The 16,953-nt window shown below is 36.9% G+C and overlaps 1 protein-coding gene across 1 annotated transcript in view; it reads right to left on the reverse strand.

Moving 5' to 3' along the window:
- Positions 1-1,086: 1,086 nt before the first annotated feature.
- The window catches only part of LOC107086015 (netrin-4-like), an 18,041-nt gene continuing 2,174 nt past the window's right edge, over positions 1,087-16,953 (reverse strand). Inside the window, exons 3-10 of the mRNA XM_015376735.1 lie at positions 12,843-13,115; positions 12,351-12,477; positions 10,595-10,783; positions 5,686-5,893; positions 5,437-5,549; positions 5,266-5,334; positions 4,171-4,344; positions 1,087-1,578 (exon numbers count right to left, since the gene is read on the reverse strand). Of these exons, the coding sequence (XP_015232221.1) occupies positions 1,436-1,578; positions 4,171-4,344; positions 5,266-5,334; positions 5,437-5,549; positions 5,686-5,893; positions 10,595-10,783; positions 12,351-12,477; positions 12,843-13,115 (1,296 nt within the window). The 3' untranslated portion in view covers positions 1,087-1,435. The remainder of the gene's footprint in view (positions 1,579-4,170; positions 4,345-5,265; positions 5,335-5,436; positions 5,550-5,685; positions 5,894-10,594; positions 10,784-12,350; positions 12,478-12,842; positions 13,116-16,953) is intronic.

A 16,953-nucleotide genomic window follows, 5' to 3' on the forward strand; every position in this document is an offset into this window, starting at 1 on the left:
GTTTTTCTAATTTTTTGCTCTTTACATTTTGAAGCCTAAGGCTACCTCCTGTTAGAGTTATGCATAAATTTATAGTTTGACTAATGTTTAATTATTCAAAATATATATAATTTCACAATGACACTACTTAGGTCTATATACTTATCATCTTATAGTATTAGGAGGAACTGACTGGAAGTGAACTGGTCTATTAGGTAACAGCATTGAAATGGAAACATTTAGAATAGAAACATCTTTTATTATTGAATCTGTATCTTGAAATGAATAAAATAGGTTGTTAGATTTCAGCTGTACTTGAAATCTACCTTTAAAGCAGACGGTTGTTTAATCCTACTTCTTTTTTGCTGTACTTCTGTTTAATCATGGTATATATGAGTACTATATAAAGAAGGCTAGAACATATGAGTGTTTTTCTCTCTTACTACCAAAAGAGGGCGATAATCTTAAATGACTCATGAAGTAAATGCATTTTCCAGATATCCATTCTTCCTCTAATGTGGAAAAAAAGCAAATACGCTTTCCCTCAAAGTAGTTAGAGTAAATAAGGCGAGGTATGGAAAAAAAAAAGTTCCCGAATGATACTTTTTTTTTTTTTAACAGGACCCTTTTGCTTTTTCTTAATCTATCGCGTGGAGAACATTGGGTTACTGATAATACTGAAGATGCCATCTCTGAGGATTGCATTTTTTGCATTACTTCTGATAATTTCTTGCTACACTAGGAGGCAAAACATCAAGCCTATTCTTAACTAAGCCTTGTTGAAAAATGTCCAAAAACGTTGTGTTTACTGTGGTTCTGAAGCACAGCCAGATATAGAAACACATTGAGAGCATGGCCACAAACATAAACACTGGCTAATGAACGAACTGGGCTCAGAACGCATCAGGAGAACAGCTCCACAGTGGATCTTTACAATGAAGGAAAACTGCTTTAATAAAAGGAGAGTAACTGCCTGCAGAATTTGAGTTGATCTAACTTGGCTTAAAAGGTGAATTAGAGTATCTACCAGTAATCACACAATCACATGTTATTTTAAACAGTCATAGTTTATTAATATCTGAGTTTAAAGGAGTTATTTAAACTGACTTAAAAAAAAAATATACGTTTTTTTCATTTAAATAGCCAAACTAGGACCATAAACCCATTTCCTAGCAAGAAAAAAAAATACTCTGTATTTTAAAAAACAAGTGAAACAATAAAAATCTCAAGCTCCACATCAGAACAATTTAAGAACATTAGATATATCCAAATAAAAGTCACCATCCATTTTTTTTGTTCTTCTCCGTCCTTAATAGAAAGAGCAAAACCAAAAGTCTTTTGTGGTTTTTCTGTCCTATAAAGTCCTTTTGGGGACCAGAAATAAAAAAGGTGTCCATTATTTGTTTTACCATCCAAATAACAGATAACAGTCTCTGCTGAAGGGTGACCCAGGCTTTTACCTGCGTCCACAGTACTTCCTGATAATGTGGAGGAGTTTGCTTCCAAGGCTCGACTTCCAGGGTTTAACAAAGCTCCTGGTGTTCACCACCAGTCGGCCAGTTTTCCAGCATTTATGACCAGCCACGACATACTCATGCCCTGGAGAAGAGGACGGAAATGGCAGAAATGACTGAATTATTCTGGTAGGAAAGTGATGAAAATAAAATCCAATACAGAAAAATAATAAAAACAAGTTAGTGTCGATAAGATGTTTATATAAGCATTAAAGGCAAGAAAGCTTTCAGTCATAAAGAAGAACGACTGTTTTTCCACCACAGAATTATGATCCAAATTAAGCTTCTTTATTTAATTAAAAACAAGTAATACATGCAAGATTCTGGATATTTTCTAATTCTCACAGAGACTAAATTATACAGGATCAATTATAGGCATGCAACACTAATATAAATAGGATAAATGACCTTTGGCTATTAGCAGGGATAACACAAATGTTTGTTAAAATATGTTATTCAGGGTTAATATTTGATCACTATTTAGAAAAAATAATCATTACTTTAAATGTCTTTGAATTAACTTCAAAACAATCTTCAGTTTTACTGAGGTTACACCTAAACTTTATTGATCTGTAAATATTAAGGTAATCAGATATTAACCTTTAGAAGCCAAACATTTGATGTATTTATTTTATTTTCTGTAGGCAGTTTGCATCTTCTCCTGCTGCATGAGTGGTTCTCCTTCTGGCTTCTTTCCTACTGTCCTAAAACATCTTTTTCTGCTACTCTAAATTGCCCTTATGTTTATTAGTTTGTGCGTGGGGATTTCTACATACTACAAAAGAACAAAAAAAAAACATTAATCAATACTCCACTAATCATCTCCTCATCCTTTTTCTGACCTCAGACAAGAAAAGAAAATCTTGTATTTCAAGAGCAAATATTGTATATTGAAACTCTGGATTTTGATGTGAAAAACCAATTATGAAAGTATGCATGGATCTTTAGCCTTTCCAATTAACGCCCTGTTGAATAATCCAGGTTTCTAAATTCTAGGTGTCAAGTTGAACAATTTGTCCTCTAGTTTCATCATTGCTTTCACTTTGTAAAACCCAGCAGCATAATGCCCCCACCACTATGCCTGACAGCTGACTTAAGCCGGGCGTACACTGTGCGATTTTTGGGGCGATTTTCCAGTAATGCGAGAATCTTTCGATCGGGCCGACTTTCAGCCTGATCGTGCGTTGTGAGTCGTGTAGTGCAGCGGTCCTCAACCACCGGGCCACAGACCGGTACGTTGGTCATTTGGTACCGGGCCGCACAGAAAAAAAATTTATATTATATATTTATATTATAATTTATGGACGATCAGAGTCTGAGTGATGTTTTATTTTTGAAAAATATAGAAAATTGCGGTATTCTCTCCCAATTACATCAGTCAGTGCATCTGTGCCTCTTGACACAGGTTAATTTAGGTCAACACGCTATCTATAACATCCTATCTTTGTGAAGCGGGATTTTCTGCAGTTACAGCGACCAAAACAAAGCTACGGAGCAGACTGGACATCAGGAGCACACTTGGTGTGTCATTGTCTCCGATTACGCCTAGATGGGACAAGCTTGTTGTTTTATTTTTATGCAGTTTCTATTTGATTTTATGCCAGTCGTATCATTTTACTTGGCCCGTGAAAATATAGTCTGACATATAGTGGTCCGTGGTGCAAAAAAGGTTGGGGACCGCTGGTGTAGTGTACAGGAGGTTCAGAGCGGCGATCAGCCTCTCACAATCACCTCTAGATCAGGAATGGGGAGGTGCTCGTGGGCAAATTGCTCAGGGCGCATGCTCAAACAAGGATTCTTCTTTTTATTCCTCCTTTCAGATGTAAACACAGCAGCAGGGCAGGAATGTAATGAGTGAAATGAAGCTCCGTCTGCAAAATTGACGGACCGCAGCAGCCACGCCCGCCAAGCTACGTACTTTTTCCACATATGTTGTCGCCCTTTCTTTCTAGGACCCTCGGCACAACATTGCACAACTTTCCAAGGCAGCGCGGTTCCCTATAGTGAACTTAATATCCCCCTTCTATTTGTTTGACTTCAGGATAGAGCACTACAGAGTAGCTCCATCTTACTGCGGAGCTGAGTCCGACGGGGTTTTTAGTCGTACAGTGTGAGCAGGTAGATCGCATCAGACCGAACATAAATCGTGAACTGTGAGCTCACACTGTACGACTAAACCCTGCGATTAGTTGTACAGTGTGAGCAGTAGAGTCGCACAGTGTACGCCGGGCTTTAGTGGTTTTAGGTTTAAAAGCCAGAGCTCAACTCCTCATACCCTCCTGTTCAAACCATAGAGGCTGGATAGCTCAGTCTTTCTGTCATTTGATTAAAAAAAAAAGCCTTTCTTTCATGCAGGATTGTGTCAAACTCATAGCGTATGATGTAAGTGCTGTTCTTAAATACTTTAACTATTTTTTCTTTCATGATAAGGGCTGACAGTTTGGTCCAATAGTCAATGATCTGGCCCAAATTTCACCCAAACTAGTATTCGATTAAAGCTGGTTTTGGAAAGCTTACTCCTGTTGTAATTTGCACAGTATGACTAAAAGTTAAGAAACCATCGGATTAAAAATGTTTTACCAATACTGTTAGGATAAGTGGTCAAATATTCCAGTAGATAAAACTGCAATCTTGGATGATTATCATCTGTTGAAGGTTTTCTTTGGAGGAGGCTAACCTGGATTGAGGATGGGACAGGTGCAGCCTCGGACGGTCCAGGACTCAGGGTAAAGTGTGACACTTCCATGCTGGATCTTCATCCCAGGGCTCTGATATAAAACCTTTTTAATCTTCACCTCCACCTCGGCATGAGAACCTTTATCATGAGCAGACATCGCCTTCACCACCAGAACTGTTAAACAAATATTACATATAAAACAAATCTGTTATAAACTTTATTACATCAATGTTGGATTTCTATAAATCAGTTATTTCATTAGCCAGGATTAATTATACCGTAGATTGTATCAAGCTGAGAAAGAAAAATGATAATTCATGAACAGCGTTCAACAGCTGGATTCCATCATTTCACATTTTATGAGTCTAAATGATGATTTCTAATATCTCTCATGTCTGTTACGCCACTGAAGGTCCATCTACAGTATATTTTATAATAAAACCTGATGTCTTGCAATGGAAAATCACATTAAACAATATCTACCAATGTGGTGGTTTGAGTGTAAATCATTCAATTGGCTCAGAGCCTGATAAGTAGCTGCTGCCGCTAACCATCAGTAATAAAATGCAAAGGTTTGAGCAATCATTGCTTTATATATTTTTCTGCAGATATCATCGTACATCTTGCACACAAACAATAAAAATCCACAGCAAATAAACGTATTGTCAAATATGAAAAAATTTATGCATGTAAACAAACACTGCTCTTTAACAGCCGGTGTGGTTTGTGAACATAAAGTTTGCAGAGTTCACTTAAGACTTTTAAAAATGAAGAATAAGCAGCAAGAAATCGACTCAACATATATATTTTTTTTATTGTTGCATATTTCTTTTTTCATTTATGTCTGTGTACAAAGGCTCCTTCTTGCATTTTTTCCTTTTTATCTGCAGAATTTATTTGAAACTAAATTTTATGAATATCAATTAAACATTTTATGCATCCAAAGAGTATACAGTACTTACTATTTTATCTACATTTAATTCACTGATATCAGCAGAGGTGTAAGACTTTATGCTTTTTGCCAAGTTTTTTTTTACCAAGTTTGGATTATATGGTTACCTATATAGCTCTTTATAATTAAAGATTTCTGCTCACCGTAATCAAACTTGGCTAAGCAGAACCATTTAGGGCTGACCAGTTTAACTTCAGAGCATTCACATTTCTCTGCAACACAAAAAATACCATTGTGATTAATATTAAATAACACTTTCTTCATCAGATTTCTGGATAGCAACGGGTGCAGCTTTTATCTGCATGGTTCCTCACCAGAATGGTGCAGTGCAGAGGAAAGCTCCTCCACTCTTAATAGTGCTGTCTCACTATTTTTGCTGCTGTTTCCTGGGTTTCCAGCAGCTGCATGGAGGACTTCCACATCAAAGCTGTACAGCAGACGTACAAACATTAGAGAGAATGCTATTCTTTGTTTACAGAAAAAAAAACCTCTACCTTTCCCAGCATTCATGGCTTTGTCTTAACTCATTTATGCTAATAAATACAATATATTTTGGCTCTTACCCAGATAAGCAGTCACCTGTGTAGGGGTCACAGCCCCCTGCGCAGTCACATGGACGGCAGCCATAGTCATGAAATCCCCAGTATCCCATTATGCACTTGTCACAGTGAGGACCTTCCACACCAGGTTTACAAGTGCATGCCCCGCTGCTAGGGTTACAGAAGGTGCCACCACCAGCGGGGACAGAGCCAGTAGGGTGGCAGGAGCAGGCTGTGAAGCAGAGAGGTAACAGAACAAGCAAAGTGCATGTTATTAAGTCTGTAATGTCTGCACATCTGGCACAGAGCTACAGGAACATGGAATACTAGCAACACGTTAATAATAACTGCTAAATTTAAAGAGGTCTGAATGAATTAAACATATACAGTAAATCACATTTTTTTCTAGATAAACTGTAAAACCTGGACCTACTGGGTCCTGCTTTAACGTTACTGTGATTATTTCTTTTTACATTTTGATGTAAAAATGTTTAATTCTGCATTATTTGTCTGAAAACCGCCTTAGTGCAGCTCTCTGCTGGTCAGACTGGGGCTTTTGAAGTTGAACTTTCATATAATAATAATAATGAATTTTATTTATAATGCACTTTACATTTGACTTCAAATCTCAAAGTGCTACATTAAAAAAGGGAAAATTAAAACAAGTTTAAAAGACCATAACATTAAAAACTGAGTAAAAAGACAGTCATTAAAATCAATATATTAAAAGGCATACATAGCCTTTTAATGTATGTCATATGGGTTCAAAGAGTACATGCAATGGCGTAACTATCAGTAAGCAGAGACTGCAGTTGCTTAGGGCCCCCCTGAGCTCTTTACACCTGGTAGGCCCCCTATGCAACTGTGGACTAGGACGTTTCTTTACAGATGTATTGGTGCAAAAAATTAATCTTAAACCCACTTGATACTAGATTAACTGACCGGACCGTATTTAAACCGCAACACATGGCAGATTTCAACATGATGGTGAGCTGTTTAAACACGACACCAGTAGCCAAGCAGACTGTGGTACTTTTAATTACTATGTTAATAACTGTGTATAGTTCATTAGACGGTTGGTTAAAAATACATTCATATAATATGTTTCAAACCACAATAAAGATCTTAAAAGAACGATGTATTTGAGCATTTTATTTTATACAATACGACTTGGAATTATGGGTAACCGAGAGTGTAGATTGAAACCATAACCATTACATACGATGCGTTAGCGATGATGGATACCAAAAAGAGGTACTTAAGCAGATTCCAGGAAAGAAAAAGCAAAGAAGATCCTGCTGGGAGAACAGAAAAAACTTTCCAAAATAAACACGTTCTTTTAAGAACCAAAGAGAGAAAGGACATTGCTGCTACAGCGAGTGCGACCAGGAGATGAATGGAGAGAGCGTGGGTGAAGTGAAGTTGAGGGGGGGTTAGTTGTACTGCTTACGGCCTATTGTTGCGTCGTCACGCCATTGGGTACATGCATACATCATCTTAGCCCCAGATATTACGTTAAAGTGTGTCGTTCAGACAAGCATGCGGGGGATTTGTCCTCCCCGGCCTAAAGCACCGGCTTCAGGCATCGCCAAGTCAGCACAGGGAAGCAAACAGCTCCAACTTATTGAGGCTGCACCTTTAAACATCTATCCATGGTGCAACTAGTTGCGTCACTCTGTTCACCCTCCTCCTTCAAAATGTGAACTAACCCAGCTGGTAATTTCCGCTCCACTGCAGCGTGGAGCCCAGAGGGGCTCCATGTAGACTGCACACTGCAAAAACGATCCAGAAACAAGTAATAATGTCTTGAATTAAGTGTATTTACCCTTAATTTGAGCAGGTAAATAAGATTATTTGCCAATGGAATGAGTATTTTTACTCTTAAAATAAGATAATTAGATAAAATGCACTTGAAATAAGACAATGCAAAATGTATTATTATTATAAATGTTAATTGTCTTGTTCTGTTGGCAAAGTGTCTCAATTACCACCTCAATTCAAGAGAAAATGCACTTATTGTAGGAAAAAATTACTTATTTAGATTTACATTTTTTGCAGTGCAGAATAAAAGTCAGTAATAAATGTGAAATCAGACCAAGGAAACTCGGTCCAGGTGAGTTATAGTACATTTCAAGTTTCTTGATAAAATGTTTAGAGATGGTAAAAAGAAGCAGGAGATGGGTAGACCGAATGGAACCTTGTCTTCAGGTTTGCATGCACTGCACCTGTCTGTTGTAGTTCAGAAAAAGTCTGCCAGAAAGACAAACCTCTTGATTTATCAGTCGCTCTGTGATCGAACCTTCAAGACCATGTGTGTTTTGTTTTTTTAACATTTTAGATTATCGAACATAGTTTAATAGCAAATGTATGTAAAGTAAATCAAAAAATGCAGTTTTTATTTAAGAGAAACAAGCAAATCAACCCCCCATCCCCTTAAAAACATACAATATTCTTACATTAAACTTAAACCTAATAAATACTGGTGCCACCTTTTGGAGTAGCTGTAAAACATGTTAGCAATAACTGCATGACTCTTTTACATCCCTGTAGAGAAGTTTTGGGGGAAAGTTATTTGACTGGGCCATTCCAAACCTTTTTTTATTATTTTACCCCCTTTACTGGTGCCCCTGTACAATGTAACACATTTTCTTTCTAAAAAAAGTGTGTTGCAAAATATTTCTGATGCTTTTCTCGGTGATTTTTTTAGCCTTATAAACGAGAGGAATACTTGAGACTTTCAACACTGTTCCATGTTTTCTCTGTTGGTAGATAACAACCTTAGAAATGATGTTGTAACTCTTTAAAGTATAATACATGTCAATAACCTGATCTCTTCTGTTCTTAACATTTAAGTCATAGCAGGGTGTGTTGCTTTTAGAGATCTTTTAACCTACTTCATGGTGTTAAACAGGTCTTATTTCACAAAGTGTGCCAGTAATCAAACTTGGGTGTGACATTTAAAACTGAACTTACACTGAAACATCAATTAAAGTGAAGATTGAATGTATTTAAGCAGTTCACAACTCTGGTGTGAAACCGAGGTTTACACTGGGAATATTTTCTCAGCTGAAGATTACCTGTTTTCAAAGCTCTGATTGGTTTTGCTATGAATTAGCATTACTCTCGCCCCCCAAACAAAAGGCTACTTTAAGGATTTTACTTTTTCTGAAGAAAAAGAAGAAAGAAAAAAAAAGACAGACATGAAAAATAAATCATAAAAACGATATATTTCCAAATTTAGAAATCTATAGTTGGATTAACTATAAAATAATTTAGGTAAAAACAAGATTAGTATCAACAAGATGCAATCAATGCTCCATAATTTTTCATGTGTCTGGGAATACAAACAAGCCCCCTGAGTTCGCAACATCACATGTGCATGCTGAGGCCATCTACCAATAAAAAAATTATGTTATAAACACTGAATTATATTAAATTCCATTGTTTTTTTTTATAAGAATAAGAGATTATAGAAGCAGTCTCCATTAGTTTACTTTAAATTTAAGTGATTTTACCCATTTAAATGGAAAAAAAACACGCTGTTCATGTGTAGTATGCTATATGTAATGGTCCTGCTTTGACCAGGTTGAGTCTCCTGCTCTTGAACAAATTAGATGTTACACCTTTCACACATAAGTTTTTGTTTACATTGAAATATTCATGTTTTGCACAATAAAACGTGTGTTTAAAGTTGTGATACACTATAAGTTCCTGTAAATCTGTCTGTAAAATATGTAATTATACTGTTTTTTACCATTTCTAATGACATAAATTAGATAATAGTGTAAGAAATTCATGACTAATATCCATAAATAAAATAAAAAAATAAATGTCACTAGAATATGAACAAATCTGACTTAAATTTGATCTATTTTTCATGTCTGTCCTTCTCTCTTCTCCAGTGGTTTTGCACAATCAGCACTGGATACTTAAAATGTAGCACAAAAAAAACAAGCTAAAAATAAAATGAATGTGTCCCCCATTTATCTGTTTTTTTAATACGTTTCCTTTAGTATGGCAAGCAAAAATAATTGAAGGACAGTTATTTCTCGTATTTTCATGGTTGGTTTTGATAAACGAATGATGCGCAACTTCAAGATGATACAGAAAAAAATATATTGGTCTAACATATTTTAGTTAAGTTGGATTTTATTTTATTGGATTTGTTAAATATATTTCTTTTTTTTTGCATAGATATGCTTGTGCACAGAGAAAGCACAAGCAGTGCACAATTGTGCAGTTTAGAGGGAACATTGGATACAATCCTTTTTAGTCTGTAACATTTTATACACATTAGATATTTTTCAAGATAAAGAGGTTACCCTGGGCAGCATTCATGCAAGACGAGCCAGTGCATGATCACATCAATGTTTATTTAAGAGCTATAAATTATTAATCTTATGGAATAAATGCTGGAAGGTTTGGTTTGTTTTATATGTTAGAACTGAATCTATGGAAATCTGAATTGCATAGTTAGCTTGAATCCTCAATAATAAAAGTTGCTTTAAATCTCCTAAATGAGGTAATTCCATCTGTTTTTAGGGGACATTTGTCACTTCTTATTTTTTTCCAAAAATGGCATGTTATTGTTACTTCCTAAAAGAATGCATCAGCATTCCTCTGGGGGGAAAAGATTCGGAAAAATGTGCTCAGAAATTCCTCTGCTGTTGGACATTACAGTCACATTCCAAAACAGTGACGCAGATATTTCAAGAGGGACAGCAGATATTACTGCTTAAGATAAGGATGGGGTCATCCTGTCTCACTACTGATAAAGAAGAGACGGATGCAGATGGTTTTATCATAGAGATCAGCTCCAATGGAGCAATCAAATATGCACCTCCTAATTCGTTTTTTTGTCTGAAATCTATTTATTTTTTTAGGCCAAAATACGGTAGGTTACTCTGAAACACTAAATGTTAAACGCTCTTACGTTTGCAGGAATCAGGAGCGGTTCTTGGACGACTTGGGTCTCTGTAGAAGCCTTTCTTACATTTCTGACAGTGACGTCCCTCTGTGTTGTGGAGACAGTTGTCACAAACACCTCCACTGCGCCGTCCTGTAGCTAACCACAGTCCTCGACTGAAGTGGGAGCTCTTGGCATGACCGTTACATTTACATCCTATGTACAGAAATGCAGCAAATAAAAAAAAAACTGATGTTAAACTTACAGGGCCCAGAAGAGGTCATTTTTTTTCTCATTTTGAAACTTTATTAACACAATGTTTACTTTTATTGTTCAACATTATTTTACAGGAAAAAAATAATTACATTTACTAATACTGATAAAGCAGAAGTTTCCTGAAATAAAACACTTAAGAAATATGGCGACCAGTTGTGATGACCCCTCTTTTATTCAAAATAAAATGTACTGTAATCAATTCCCTTATTAGTCAAATTAGTAAATAAAGAAAGCTCATAATTAAATCTCTTTAAATATTATATTTAATTATAAGTATGAAAAACATAAGAAGGTAGTGTCAATGTCATTCTGTGGGAATGATTCTCTTTCAGCAAAGACAGTAAAGCTGGTCAAGGTTTACAGGAAGCTGGATGGAAACAAATGAATATTTTGAGAAAAAATGACTGAGGCTTCAAAAGGCTAGAGACTTCCTCCAGAAAAATGACCCTAAAGCCTAAAGGTTTTCAGTGAAGCCAATGGTTAAAATGGCCTAGTCAAAGTCTTGACATTAATCTGGGAAATATTCAAGTGAAACTTTTAAAGGGGCTGATTTATTAAAAAGAATTAGAACAAATCGAAGAAGAGCCATTAAAAAGATGTCCAAAAAGACGGCAGTCATTTTTTCTTGTAATTACAAAAAAAAATATTTCAAATATTATGTAGGAAATCATTGCAAACGCAAATTCAATAAATAATCTGAAAAATGTTAATATTTTTTGTTCCCTTCACAATTACAAATGCTCTTTTATATTAAAAGAGGATCTTTTATTTCCAGGTGGATCATCTAAATAAGTGGTCCTCCTATTTGTCAATCATTCTGGAGATATGTTTACGTAAGGCGTATATCTGTGGTGAGCTACAGTTTCAGTCATCAAAACTCACCTTTCTCACAGCGGTTCTTTAAAAATGGCCGAGGGTCATAATAGAAAAAGTGTCTACGAAGTGTATGAAGAAAAGAAAGGCCTCAGAAGAGGCAGATATATCCCAGAATGCTTTGCGTGGAGAGCTCTCCTTAAAAAGCATTATGGGATTTGCTGTCACAGCAGCCTGCTGTCGCCATAGGCTATCGCTACCCGCCAGCATCGACTAATAACAGAGATCACGCAGGCACCACCCAGTGGCCCAATGGGGAAGTAATCATCTGTCCGAACGGTAAGTTGACTGAGTTCACTATAAAGTCCCCCCTCTATATAGTGATTGAGGGATTTAGGGGTTAGTGTGAACGTTCAGACACACTAAGCTTGTATGAGCTATGACAACAGCAACTTTTAAACAGAGCGTGCACAAGGAGAAATGGGCTTGTGCTTTTTTTTAAGAGAAGAGAGTGGGTCTTTTAATGAATTCGAGAAAACCCTTCACAATACCTTTAAATATCAGCATACTGTAACACGTTTTTCATCAGTGTCTAATGGGTGTGCCTGTGATTTATGCCTCCTAATTCATTTGCAGGACATGTCAATAGGCAGTGACTACAGTGTGTTTTTAAGTTTCTTGTCGCATCACTCACTCCGACATTCGTGTGGCGTGCCCATGATGCCGTTGGCTGCCTGCCATGGTAGGTCATTGTAGAAAGGGGCACAGCGTTCGCAGTGGTCGCCGGCTGTGTTGTGTCTGCAAACGCACTTGCCATGGACCTGCCCATTGAGCACAGAGAGAAAAATATGTTTGTGTTTTATGAAAAATTATGTCTAGATAAATAACATTTTAAAACTGCCACACTCCTGCAGTATTGCAACATTTAAAGGCATAACATGTCTAAACGCTTTCAGGTTTGTTGCAAATAAACTCTTTAATTCTCCTCTTACACTGCAGAGAATAAACTACCTTAGATTATAGGCTGTTAAAGTCTTAGGCTCAATACTATAATTGAAGTTTCCACATTGTTGAATCACTGTAATGTTAGGTAAACCTGTGGTTTGACAGTAAGTCATCACTTCATCTTTCAGCACACACAAAATGGCACAAGAGTAAGAGTAGTGTTCCATAAATCTAAGCTCACCATGCTACTGCTTATCTCTGGGCCTGGTTGATAGCCTCTGGCCGGCACACAGTGGTCAGCATGTCCGTTACAAAGGCAGCTGCCTTTCACAATGAAATCGTAGATAGCGTAGTGGTTTATTGGGAGAGCAGCAGCTCCAGGATGGTTTGTCTGGCACGGACACTGCTGCCTCCGCAGGAGGCGAACTCTCAGGTTAGTGACAGTCAGCCGGTTCTGAGCAGCCAGGCCATAAGGATCCACTGAGTGCCAAGTAGACAAGGCTCGATAGATTACCTGAAAATGAAAGAACAGGGCTAGATGAAAACCTAACGGAATGCTTTAAGAAACTTTTTATTTTTAGTTTTCTTGACCTGTCAAATACGAAACAAATGGTTCTGATTAACAGCTACTAATATAAGAAAACTAATATGATCATACACCTGCGTGTCAGTGTGTTGAAATAAATTAGCACAATGTTATTTTTAAGCACGATACAGAAACGTTTATTGGAAGGAATAGGTATGTTAGGAAAATAATCATAATAAAAATTGACAAGTAAAAGGATTGTGAAGTTTTACAATAGTTTTCTGAAGCATATTTGAGTCAGAGCTTCAAGACTCGCCACACACAGATGTGTCCGGGACAAGGGTTATAACTGTCACATTCCTTGTGTTAAGTCACCCCTGAGCCACAGACAACCTTAGAAACGTCTTGATTAAGAGAAGTAAGAGTGGACAGTTCTGTTTGTTGTAGAAAAAGAACGTTTTCCATTGTTAAAGTACATTTAGAAACATTCCCATCACCATACTGTAACAAAAAAAAAAAACCCTGCTCATTAGGATAAATTAAAAATATCCATAATGGTTTTTATATTTCCTATCTAATAATCACGTCACTGATGTCTGGAGATGTCAAGAACCTTTTTAATGTCAGTAAAATGGCCAAGTCATTGTGGTCTAATGTGAGTTTGAAATCTCAAATCAAGACTTATTCTTAATAGTACACCCAAAACATGATTAGCCTTCATTTTCTACTCACCCCCATGCTGAACAACACTCTGGAGTACTTTTTTGATATCTCAAATGCATCTGGAGATCTGGGAGGCTTCTTGCTGTCTGCTGACATTCATATAATGGAGGTCTATGGTGCCCGAGGCAGAAAGGTCCATAAAAGTCCACAAAAACGTGTCAATATTCCTCCATACTGCTCGTCCAATGTATTCCAAGTGTCCTGAGTGGGTAGCATCCAGAATTTACTCGAAATGAAGTCATTTAGAATGTTTTTAGAGCATAAACAGTAGTGTATAGGATTTCCTGAAAGCGCGCACATGCGCGATCACGAGGCTACGGAAGCCGGCAGACCAAACCAGATGAAAGTGCGCATTCAGCGTCTGCTCTTCCAATAATGCAAGCGTAGAAGAAGAAATGTGCTGTTTACCTGTGCAAAGAAAGAAACAACGAAAGAAAAATGTCTGAGGACTTCAGTGTTGAGGAAGAGCATGAGTTCTTTGCCGAGCTGAATGCGCTGGTTTGGTCTGCCGGCTTCCGTAGCGCATGTGCGCGCTTTCAGGAAATCCTATACACTACTGTTTATGCTCTAAAAACATTCTAAATGACTTAGTTTCGAGTAAATTCTGGATGCTACCCACTCAGGACACTTGGAATACATTGGACGAGCAGTATGGAGGAATATTGACACGTTTTTGTGGACTTTTATGGACCTTTCTGCCTCGGGCGCCATAGACCTCCATTATTTGAATGTCAGCAGACAGCAAGAAGCCTCCCAGATCTCCAGATGCATTTGAGATATCAAAAAAGTACTCCAGAGTGTTGTTCAGCATGGGGGTGAGTAGAAAATGAAGGCTAATCATGTTTTGGGTGTACTATTCCTTTAAGGTTTATCTGTCAAAGAACCAAAACCTGTCATGAGCCCTTTGGAGTAAAAATATATTTAGCAGTATAGTTAATCTGAGGCCATCCGAGTGTTGTTTCTGAAGGCTCTCAAAGTTTCTATCCTTCTTAATTTAAAAAAAAAAAGGTAAAAATGAGACCTGACTTTATAGATGGGCATATCCTAGCAGCAGGCACAGCTCATCTCATATAAATGGGGAGTAAAATAAATAGCAGCAGATGGTGTGTGCTGTTGCAGGTGCAGGATGTTTTCCAGAAGGCACTCTGACCACTGTAGCATAATGTTGATCTAATATGCTGGTGAAGATTCTCAGTCATCCAGGTCAAAGTCATTCGTAAAAAATGTAAAAAAAGAAAAAAAAAAATCCACTGGACTTTGTTTCCATGTTTTAAGATGTTTCACTTCCCATCCAGGGCGCTTTTTGAATTAAAAAAAGATTGTTTTCTTACATTTTTTATTTTTTTGGAATGTTGATCTAAGTATTAAACTGTTTAATCCTTAAGATCTGCCGTTCCTCTTAGTATCATGGTATATTTTTAATTTAGAGGCATTTACCAAAATTAATATATTAACTTGATTCTGATTTTTTTTGTTAGTGAACAAACAGCATAAACTACAAACATAAACATGGTGTCCACTTTAAATGACAGATAGGTCAGGGATTTCTCAGAAAAACTGTCAACTGCTCCACAAGCTCTCAGAAGATCAAATACCAGACCTAAATATATGACAAGAATAAAAAAAATAAATTAATCTTTCTTTACAGATGCAATCCATCCAGTCTGACTCAGTTTGCAGTAGAATGGGTAAAGATATCACTGTAGGGAGTCTAAACAAAACTGTAACATGTAGGAATGTGAAAAGATTTGCAAGACCTTGTGTTGATTTAAACCAGGGGTCTTCAATGTTTTCCAGGGCAAGGACCCCAAACTGATGGCGAGATGGAGCGGGGACCCCCTAATTATATATATAATTGTATGAAACTGGCCCTATAGTCACTTTATTTCATATGGAGTAATATAACGAAAGTAATTTCTCCCTGGGATTATTAAAGTATTTCTGATTCCTGGTTGATGGGACAGGTGTTGTGAATGAAACGGTGCCCAGCTTGAATGGGCTCCTGTGTGTTGGTGAATGTGTGCATTGATGACTGAAAGTGTGTTGAATTCATTTTATGTGGATTTAAAGACATTTCAATTAGTGGAATAAACTGAAGGGGGGAATATATATTAAAAAAAAAAGTCTAATCAACCAAAACTTTTGCGACCCCCCTGCCGTACCTCTGTGGACCCCCTAGGGGTCGCGGACCCCCTGTTGAAGACCTCCGATTTAAACTACTGAATATCCAGAACATTTTCTTAATCTATAGGCCTTTCAGGGAGTGTGGTTAAGGCATAGAGTTTGGAATCCTGAGGATCTGAGATCAAGCCCCACTCCCACAGACTGTCACTCTGGGTCCCTGAGCAAAGACCCCTAACCCGACACTGCTCCCCGGGCGCCCCACAATGGCAGTCCACTGCTCCCCAACGGGATGGGTTAAATTTTTCCAATGTGAGGTCAATAAAAGTTCAATTATTATATATTTTTTTTCCTTCTACAGTAATTAAACCTATGTAACTAACAGTGGGTCAATACTGAGCTCCAAGAATTAAACTTTTGTACATATTTAGATGAAAATACATTTAAATTTAGTTTCAAATTGCAGTTTTCTGCTTTTCTGTCTGCAGCTTTTTTCCCCTCATTTTAATTTCTTCAGAATATTTAGGCAGGAAAATATTGTAATTATTACAAATTACAGATATAGTTTTTAACCTATTGTTTTAGGTGGTTTGATTATTACAATTTTGATATTTGATGTGCAGTCATTAATATCTGTGTTATTTTGATCCATCATGGCTGTGTTTCATGGGTGGTCCTAGACAGGGGCCAACGGGGACCAGTGCCCCTGTAGATTATGTCCTGGCCCCTGTTATGGCCCCTATACTGAAGACATAATACTCAAAGAAATTCTAACGATGTTATGTGCAGAAACAAACATGGTTACTTATAGGTCCTTTAGATACATTTTCATGTTGTTGTTTTTTTTTTTTTTACAAATTCTGTTTTACTAATATATATAGCTTCAGTGTTATTGAGATAGGATCCCAGTATTTGTCTACTAAATGTATTTTTCAAAAACAAAAAATACTAAAATTTTTACAGCAGAATTTATCTGTTTTTT

The sequence above is a fragment of the Cyprinodon variegatus genome, unplaced genomic scaffold, assembly GCF_000732505.1.
Source record: "Cyprinodon variegatus isolate N-32 unplaced genomic scaffold, C_variegatus-1.0 Scaffold140, whole genome shotgun sequence".
Taxonomy (NCBI): Eukaryota; Metazoa; Chordata; class Actinopteri; order Cyprinodontiformes; family Cyprinodontidae; genus Cyprinodon; species Cyprinodon variegatus.